At 51.4% G+C, this 10,049-nt stretch overlaps 1 protein-coding gene across 1 annotated transcript; it reads right to left on the reverse strand.

Annotated features, from left to right (window-relative positions):
• Positions 1-6,181, reverse strand: BARHL2 (BarH like homeobox 2). Its single transcript, XM_028511119.2, has 3 exons — positions 4,916-6,181; positions 2,802-3,027; positions 1-1,017 (listed from the first exon to the last, which is right to left on the reverse strand). Exons 1-3 carry the CDS (start codon positions 5,526-5,528, stop codon positions 705-707), a joined length of 1,152 nt encoding a protein of 383 aa, XP_028366920.1. The 5' UTR covers positions 5,529-6,181; the 3' UTR covers positions 1-704.
• Positions 6,182-10,049: the final 3,868 nt, after the last annotated feature.

Genomic DNA, 10,049 nt, shown 5'->3' on the forward strand with positions numbered 1-10,049 from the left:
TTTATTTTACTGAATCAAAAAGACATGAAAAGAAAAATCATGTTTTACTAACGTATATAAGTGACTCTTTTTTGGACAACATATAATAAATATGATATATCACTTATCATTCAGTCTTTCAAATGTACATTTTTCTTCATATTATGGAGCATGCCACTTTTCCAAAAGAAAAAAGGTCATGAGAAATCAGTGCAAAGTTCTCAGTTACCCTCCTCTTTTCTCTGGGGCAGGCGGAATGTCCACAGCAACGCCCTCCGCCTCAGAAGTTGAGGCGGTTTGTCCGTCTACAATTCTCCGCCCGTGCAGTTTCCTCTCCGTGCCCTTCTTTCTTTCCTCCTTGCCCCTCCCCCTCCCTCCCTCCTGCATGTCCCTAAAGTCATTTTTAAAAGAACTTGAGGTTTTGTTTTTGTTGATGTTTTCACTTACTGATCGCACTTTGTGTGGGGTCAGCGTTTTCACCAGTCACACTGCAGTGGGGGAGCTTTCCAGCCCTGTCTCTGGGGGTGGGGAGAGAGACAGCAGAGTGCTGGCTCCTCTCTGGGGGCCCCGCCCATTGGTGAGTGTCTTCCTTTCTCACTTCGTGGCTTCCCGGTCCGCTGCCCGGGAGGCCGGTCGGTCGGCCCGGTGCGGGGAGAGAAAGGACAGCAGTCCGAGTAGGGGAGGGAATGGGAGAGGGACTGCAGCGCTGTCCTGGTTCTTGTCCTTCACCGGGGGTGCGGGGTGCCTGGAATGGGGTTGGACAGGGGGTTGAGAGCGGGCTGTGCCCCGGGCCCCAGACCGTGGATGAGCACGCGGGGCACCAGGGGCCGCTGCAGCGGGGGGTGGGGCGCGGGAGGAGTCCGGTACATGCTGCTGTACATGGCGGCGGCCGCTGCGGCTGCGGTAGTACTGTCCATGCTGCCCAGGAGGCTGGGATGGTAGAAGTAAGGCGACGGAAACATCCTCTGCAGTGCCGAATAGTTCCCCGCCTCGGCCAGCAGCTCCAGGCCCACGGCGGTCTGCCGCTTCCACTTGGTCCTGAAAAAAAGAGGACATGCACGCACCCCGCAGCTGTGGGCACGGTCCAGGCGCCAAGGCCCCTCCTCTTGCCCTCTCCGGCCTTCTCTCCCTGGAGGACAGGAGGCCGAGAGAGCTCCGAGAACAGGAATCTTCTGCACCTCGCATCCCAACACCACCCTCTTGCTCACAGAGTGACCAAAAGCCAAGTCAATTTCATAAATGACACTTTCGATGTCTGAGAATTCACAAATGAAATTCTACAGCCCTTCCTGATCCTCTGCTCCCGGGTTGCCGCCACCCCTTATAGTTTGGCTACCTCCCAAAACTTTCCTGAAGGCCAACTAAGGCCACTCTTTCTATGGGTGATCCACTCCCTCCTCCTCTAATTCCTTTACCCATTAAGTGGCTCCCCAACAATCCCAGAGTGTCTCTCTGCCCCTCCCCCCTCCCCTTTCTTGCGGCAGAGAGAGAAGAAACGGTAAACAAAGGGACACAGAGATTCCTAGGCCTTGGACCTGGCCCCTCTCAGTCCTCGGGGCTGTGGGGACACATCTCTCTCATCAGCCTGACAGGACCTTACAGGAGGCAGGGGGCTTAGGCAGAGGAAGGTAGCAAGGTTTCCAAACGGAATTCGTTTGCGGGAGTGCTCTCCCAAGGGGTCAGTACCTCCGGGCCATTTCAGGAGGGAAAAAATGCATTTCAAAATATTTTCTCCTCAGGGACAGAGTAACAATTAAAATCTGTGATCAGCTTTTCTCAGTCGCCTCCCTGCCCCACTGCACTCTCCTTAAGAAGAGGAGAAGAGGCTTTTGCTCAAATGCCTTATAAAGGAACTCAGGACTGGTGGGCCATCCATACCCGGCAGCTCCAGCCAAATTAATAAACATGTCGTCCATTTTAAATTGGCTACAAATGACACTAATGTTTTCCGACAGAATTAGGGTGGCTGAAACCGTATGTAATGAGACAGAAAATTATGGTAAAGATGACAACTGGATGGGCATTTCCAATTGCACTTATGGACGATTAGAACACAAACGAGAGAAAAGGAGGGGGAGAGAAAAATCCAGACAAGGGAGACACCTATCTGGACTGGAAACACAGTATAACCTCGGCCTCAGTTTGCCTGGGTTTCCTCTACAGTTCAGGGGCCTTGCAAGCTCTGCCAGCCCCTTTCCTAATTTCCTTTGAGGTTCCTGGTGGGCTCTGAGGCAGTCAGAACAGGGGACAGATCCTCAGTATGGATGCCTAACCAGATGCTGATTCATTCTCCTGCCTGCTGCTGTCCACCCTACCTGTCCTGGCCGCCTCACAGGCCAAGGCAAAGACATTTAAGTCAAAGCAGTGGGGCAGTTCTTCCAAGACCAAAATAGCTAGGCTCTATGGCCAGCTACAGACATTTAGAACCAGTGTGCGGGCAGGCCCAAAGGGCACACCTTGCAGGCTCCAGGAGCCTGAGTGTCAGCTGCACAGATGTCTGATTTTGGGAAGGTGTGGCTTGACGGATTTTGGGGCAAAGTGGGCGGGGGGGGGGGGGGGGGGTTCCAGCCAGTCAGATTTGAGAGGGAAAGTAGCACATGTTAAGACACTTAGAAGTACAAAATTTTCTAAACTTCAGCTGCCTATGGAGAGCTCTCACCTTGGGGGAGTGGCTAATCCTGCCCCTGCTTGAAAGTCCCCAAGTGCCCACTCCAAGCCTTCTGAATCCCCAGTGTCTCCCAAGGCCAGGAGGGAAGAAGACTAGTGCTATAGTCATGACCCGGATGGTGAGATGCTTTGCTCCCCCACAGAGCCTCCCTTACCTGCGGTTCTGGTACCAGGTCTTGACCTGGGTGTCAGTAAGGTTCAGTGAGGCAGCCAGGTCCATGCGGTCCTGCACGCTCAGGTACTTCTGCCGCTCAAAGCTACGCTCCAGTTGATTGAGTTGGTGATCAGAGAAAGCCGTCCTGGCTTTGCGTGGCTTTTTGGCTCTCACAGGGGGACTCTCTCGGCTACTTGTAATCTCCCGGTCTCCTTCCTCCTTTGTTCCTATGACAGAAACCCAGGCACAGCTCAGTAAACTAGCCTGGAATAGGGAAAGATGGAGTGTCCCCCTGGCACACATTTCCACATTCCCAAGCCAGCTGCTAGTCTCTAGGGACTATACTATGCCACCCTCCTCACACACACACTTGGACTTCAGCCAGTATGGAGAAAGTGGACCAATTTCTATCTAGAGAATATGGAGCCTTGTGTGGAGCTCCTTAAAAGGGTTCTAAAAGAGTATCTGATCTCTCCACCTTTGAAACTGAAAAAGAAAAAAATACTTTATAATAAAGGGTCCTTTTGTTATTGTTTACTTACTGAAAGGGTGGGGAGACCCTATCCATTTGCTTTATTGTTTTTCACTATTATTTCCTCTTTTTTTTTCTTAGATTTAGTAGTTTTCAAAAGATCTTTCTATTTTGTTTCTTTTTTTTGAGGAGGGGGCACCTTTTTCATTTTACTTTTTCTGTTTACTCAAAGTTATAGGCATTTGTTTTCCTTTATCAGGTACACTTGGGAAATGTTGAAATCAAGGTCTCTGCAGCTGCTTGCATCACGTTTTGCAAAGCTTCCAAAAAAATATGTCACCCAGACACTGAGGTGAGCTCAAAATCACTGAACCCATTCAGGTGACAGCCCAGAGATTTCCGGATTCCATTTGTCAACTTTGGTTTTTTTACTGAAATGCTGGGAAATCGATATGTCAATCCCTCTCTGTTTGTACCCGTTTTTTGCTGCGCTCCTTGATCTTCCCTGCAGGAAGAACAATAATCTCTCTAATTGACCCACTGGGGAGGTTGGTGCACAAAAAATCACCAGACCAGACTGTACATCTGTTTTGGGCACTATTATGCTAATGTTGTAATAGTAAAATGAGGAGCCAATATCCTACCTTCCGGACAGTCCGCGCACATCTTTCCCAGAGATGGCAAAGATTAATAATAATAACAGTAATAGTAATAGTAATAATAATAGACCACTTAGTAAAGGAAAAAACGAACTTTCCTGCTATGTTGAAATGCGTTTGTCCTAAAGACCAGAACACTTATGAAACTGTCTGAACAATGTGAAAAAGGGAGTTGAAGGACAATTTCAATTGCCATCTTCTGATTTTACAAAAAATAGATAAATTCAATTCCATAAATTTTTCTTTCATAAGCGCTATGTCTCAATTACTTGTAAGGAGCCAGAAATTTTACTAAAATGCAGATATTCATGGGGCCCATGGGGCCATGGGGTAAGAAGGGTTTTTTAAAAATACTGAAAACCTGATTACAAATTTTTATCTTGTGGATTTCCCTATATTCACCAGGGTCTAATTTTCAAGAAGTTGCTCTGTTAATCGACTCAGAAATTTTTCCTTCATTAAGTCTGATAATTCCTGTGCTGTTGTTTAGAAGATATGGTGTGTAGGGCGAATGAAATAATTTTCATTAAAGAGTAAGTACCATGTTGTGATCACACCCCAAGACACCACGCTAGCTAAGCCTGTTTCTCCCACGTTTCCCTATTCGCACTCACCAGGTCTCGGCTTTAAAAAATCTCGAGTCCTTGCCTTTTATCAACGAAAGTATTTCCGGTCAGATACCCTCGCCGCTGGCCCTTTCCTAACAAATTAAAATTAAGTAAAACGAAGAAAGGAGGTGGATGTCGGTGTGGGTTGAGAGGTAGAAATGTAACAATAAGCAGAACTTCGGACGAGTCTTCAGTCTCGAAACCGCACGCCCAGGCCTCCCTCCCGCCTGCAGTTTTTAGTTGCGGAGCAATTGCCTTAGAAGGTGCCCGAATACCTCCCCATCAGAGAGATCTGCGGGAGACTGAAGGGGTGACAGGGAACCAGCAGGAGAAGCTAGACGGCTGAGGCTGAGGGGGCCCAGGCGGCACGACTCACCGTGGCATTTGATGTCGCTCTGGGAATCTTCCCGCTTGTCGAGTTTGGTTTTGCTGTCCTCCTGCTCCAGCTTTGGCCTGAAGCTCTCGTGCGCTGCGTTGCTCTCCTGCTTCGGGGTGTGGTGAGGAGAAGACACGCTGGTGCTGTAGGGTGCACACGCGGCCAGAGGTTTGCTGTCGCCCAGGATGTCTTTAATTAAAAAAGAAGAGGTGGAAGTCCTGGGGGCCGAGGCGGCCGAGCCCAGCTGCTGAGCCGATGGCTGCGGCGGCGGCGGCTGCTGCGGCGGCGAAGGCTGCAAACTTTGCGTTGGGGCTGCGGCTGGTGGCGGCGGCTGCTGGCTGTGGTGGAGGTGGTGGTGATGCTGGGGCCCGTCTGCTACCAGATGCGTCTCCGGAGGCTCCATGGTGACAGAGATGGGAGAGGAAGGCGCCGTTCCTACCGTATCAATCTCTGAACAGGGGGATGGAGTGGCCTGATTTCTAAAATCCGCGGTCCTAGTCTCGCCGAGTGGGCGGAAATCTCCATTCATCATGCCGGGGCTGCCCGAACTGGCACTGGACAAAATCGTGTCTATTCCAAAACTCGACCCGCTGGCCCCTTCCATTGTTGTCATTTCTACATGAGGTCCACGCCACTCCGCCGCTCAGCAGCCGCCCCGACCAAGCAAAGAAAGCTATCTATCGTAAAATGAACACTAAACAATGTTGTTGCCGCTTATAAAAAAAAAAAAAAAGTGGGGAGGGAGGGAAGGATTATTGGGAGGTGACAATCGGTGGACAGTTTCGACACAACTTTTTCCCCTTATGCAAAAAGTAAGGATGGCAAGAAAGGAAGACTGGGGGAAAGTTACAAAAATTGTTGAGGAAGCACAGAGCTCGCGCTCCAGGAACGACCGCGCATGTGGGCGGCGGTGGAGGCGCGGGCGTCAGGAGGTGACCCCTGAGGCTGCTGCGCCGCCTCTGCCGCCGCCGCCGCCTGGGTCGCTCACAGCCTGGCACCAGGCGGCAGCGGTGGACGTGTCAGGTGCAGCGACCCCGAAGCCCAGGCGGCTGCGCGCCCTCGGAGCTGCCCGGCGGCTCCCCGAGGTGGCTGTCGCGTACGACTTGGCCGCCCCAGGAGCCGAGTTGCTGAACTTTCTTGTAAAGTTGTGGAGCAGACAACGCCGCAGTGTTCGCGGCCACAAGAGGAGGAGGAAGAGGAGGAAACGAAGGAGCAGGTGGAGGCGGAGAAGACGGCGGAGACGCGGCGCCGTGCGACTCCGGCGGCTGCCCGGCGCGTTCGCTTGTAATCCGGCTGCTGACGGGCGGCGCCGACCCCCTCCCGTGACGTCACGGCCACTGCCGCGGTTCGCCGCACCGCGCCCCCGCCGCCCGGGCTGCGCGCCGAACCCCGCCTCCCCCATTGGCCGCGCCCTTGCGAGCGAGCGACGCCGACGTGCAGGGAGCCAATGGCTGAGCGGCTCGTGAGCTTGTCAGCGATTGCGGGTCGGGCTCCGCTGCTCTTTTGAGAAGCCGCAGATCCCTTTGCCCGTGGCCCGAGGCCCAGCGCCCAGTCCTACAGTCCGTGGCCCCTGTCGGGAGGGAGGGCGAAGGGAGAGAAAGAGAGCAGAGGGAGACTGGAGAAGGGACCCTAAGGGATGAAAGACAGAACAGTAGGGGTTCGCCCGTGTTCGTACACCCGAGCGGGGGAGGGAAAGAGTGGGGGAAGTGAAAAGCGATCCGGTCGGCTTGCCTGTTCAGCTTTTCGTGCGGCCTCCCGCGCAGCCTCCCAAACACGCGCGTGACTAGTCTGAGGACCCTGAGAGCAGAGGAGGGAGTCCCTGAAGGAGCCCACGCGGAAGTGTGTGACTCCAGCAGCCCGAGCTCCAGCCGGCCGGGCAGACGGACTCCTTGCTCTGAGTTCTCCCCGAAAGAGCTCAGACGCCGGGCGCCGACCCAGCTGTCTCGGGGCCCCGAGGGCCCGCGCCCTCGGGAAGGGCTGGGGAAGGTTGGGGAAGCGGCCTGCTGCTCAAACCCAGGGACCCAGTCCAGGCACCAGTCAGGGCCTGTGACGGAGGAAATGCCAGACACTTTCTCCCGAGCAGGGGAGACGAAACCCCCAGGAGCTCTGTTGCTGCCGCAGCGCGGGCGGCCGCGGCTCTGGCGGCATCAGGCTGCCGAGGGCTCGGAAGCTGGGGTGGCGGGTCCGCGGCGGCCCTTTCGCCACGAGCCAGTTTTCAGTGTTCTTTCCCCGCCCCCACTGCCCCCTCCCCGTCATTCGGAAAGGAAGCGGTCACTGTGTATCCACTGGGGGCCCTGGAGCACGGCTCGACTGTGACGCCTCGTCGAGGGTATCAACTCGCATTATTTTCTCCAGGACGTCTCCAACCTGTCTCTTGTTGAATGTCAGAGTAATGGGAAGTGCCAGTGACAAGACGGCGTATTACTCCTGATTAAGTGCCGTGTCAACCTAATTAGCAGAGTAATTATAAGGTGCTAATGAATGATTCAAAGTTCTTTGAGTTACATTTTACTCCAAATTACCATTTTAAGAACCCTATGAATCTGAGTGGCTGGCATCACTTCCGTGACTAGGTGCAGAATGATGGTATAAAATGGTCTTTAACGTCTTCAAGGGCTGGGCGGAAATCTGGGGTTTAGATGCGATTCTGAAGCTCACTTTCTGGGGAGCAGCTTCCCCTCCCCCATTCAGGAGCAGAAGTGGGGGTGGGGGTCAGGGAGGCAAATGACCTCTTGGAGCCAGATACCGCCTTGCTGTCGGCGCTGGATCTGCGCGGGCCCTGATCCGGAAGGGGGTGCGTGGGGGATTCATCCTCCCCGCGATTTCCCAGAGATTCGATACTTTTGACCCAGGAAAGTCCCGCACTATTTCAAGGGTGTGTGGAGCTGTTTCTTATCTTCTTTGTGCCGTTTTTCTCCCCCCAGGGGTCTGTCTCTGAGGAGCTCTGTGGGGAAGACCGAGGCCAGGAGACGTACACCTCGGGCCCCTCTCTATTTTCTCGGAAAGCGAGGGGAGTTTGGTGAGGATCCAGGGTTGGTGAGCCACGGCGGGACGCGGCCGCGGCCAGCGGAAGCCCCTCTGAGGGCCGCGGGAGCCTCGGGAGCGTGTGAGGGGCGGGCTGGCTGGGGCCGAGCCCCTCTGGGCCGGGAAGCCGCGCAGGGCCGGGAGGATGCCTGGAGCGGGCTTGGCCCCTTCTGGGAGCCTGCGGGCCGGCCTCGGCCTTCGGGCCAGCTGGGACTTTAGAATCCGGGGCCTCGGTCTTCGGAGGGCGCCTGTCTCGTCTGAGGCCGAAATTAGCGCTCTTCTCATTCAGACTTTATCCACCAACTTCCCAAACGTGGCGCGCTTCCTCCCAAACCTGGCGCTCCAGCCTGCCCTTCCCTCGCAGACTATTCTGGGTGGGAAGTCGGGAGGAGGAAAAACATTTAAGATCCAGAACTGAAGGCATTGCACAAGTCACTTATTCTCGACCTTCATAAATAATTTATTTAAGCCTGTTTTTGTTCTGATGTCTAAAATGACTCAAGAGCTCAAAAAACTGGGCGCACTGCCTGTGTTGGGCGGTTCGGCAGGATTTTTTGCTTGGAATAATTCACAGCATTACCAGAAGAGACAGAAATACGTCCCTATGGAAAAATGAAATCTAAAAAGAAAGGGAGAGGGGAAGTGGAAGTGTTAGGGGAAAGGGGGGTGTTCGATTTTATGAAAACTCTAAAGCAAACAAAACAGAAGTTCTGCCCAGTAGGCCCCACTTTATGAATGGTTCAGATCGTGATTTCTTAAGAAAAGGTTAAGATGATGGAAAAGTTCTTTGGGGGGGGGGGGGGTGTTTGATCAGCTTTCCAGAGCAACAATTGCGAGGGGAATGCAGGACCTTGACTTTTACCAAGGCCAGTCTCGCCAGAGAGGAAATGCTACTAGTGGCCTGAAGACCTAAAAGAGGGACTGGAAGACTAAAACTAGGTTAAAAATTTAATGAAAAACAAATTCTTTAGAGGTGGAGTTTTGTTACTTAACTTTCCACAGTTCTTTTTTCTATAGACACGTTCCTCTTTTGCCATTTTTTTCCTGAGAATATATATAGGGAGGGACAAATGTAGAATTTAGTTTATCCTTGCATTATTATTTATTAATTATTGTATTATTTTCCACATGAACAATTGTAAACCTACTTTTGCCCCACACTGTATATGCACCCAAGCAAACATAGCTAACTTTTCATTTTAAAAAATCAAAACTCAGAAATGGAACAGAGTGCAGACTAATCACATTTTCAATTCCCATGTATGGGAAAAGAAATGTACTGACTGGATTTAATCAGATTTTTTCCCCCCACTGGATTTAAAATACAAATAAATATAGCCCCTAAATTGACATAAGTCTGAAAAGTGTCTTCCACTTTCAGGCCTTAATTTCCTTTGAAATAAGACAAAGGGAAAAAGAAAATTTTTAAACTTTGTAATATTTTAGAATTTTTGCATAGAAAGCAGTTATTTGCCAACTGTGGATAATAGAGAACAACATTTCCTTCCTGGCTTTGAAAGACATGTGAGTCCTGATCGCTAAAGATGCTCCCTCCCCACCACAGAGACAGTTTGAAAGACTTGTGTATTTTAACAAGTTTTGTTTCTCAGTACACTCTCTCAGAGGCTCACTTTTACAACCTCGATTTGGGGTTATGTTTAAACTGGAGCATCAGGTTTTTAAAAAGCAGAACTGAACTTTGAAGAAATTCACCTATAGATTATGAAGTACTTTGAACTGGAGTTTCTTCCTATTACATTTTATTTGACCGTTTCCAACGGTCCACAGGATGACAATGCCAACTGACCTGCATGGGGTGCAAAAGCGCTTGTCTCCACTGGGCGGCGCCAATAACCCCAAACCAAGAAAGCCGGCTATTGTTTCTTTCTATATAAAGGATGCATGACACACAAGTTGTCCCTTTCGAAAGCTGATTCCCCGACTATAGTGTGACTTCTCGCATTTTCAAAGCTACAGAAACGTAGGACATTTTCTTTCTTTTCCCCCCAGTCTATCTATATATTTCCAACTAAGGGCTTGATGTATATTTGCTTAGAAAAATAATGTAATGAAGAGAAAGACATGAAAACACTGAAATTGAGTTACCTAA

This window comes from Phyllostomus discolor, chromosome 5 (genome assembly GCF_004126475.2).
Source record: "Phyllostomus discolor isolate MPI-MPIP mPhyDis1 chromosome 5, mPhyDis1.pri.v3, whole genome shotgun sequence".
NCBI classification, from domain to species: domain Eukaryota; kingdom Metazoa; phylum Chordata; class Mammalia; order Chiroptera; family Phyllostomidae; genus Phyllostomus; species Phyllostomus discolor.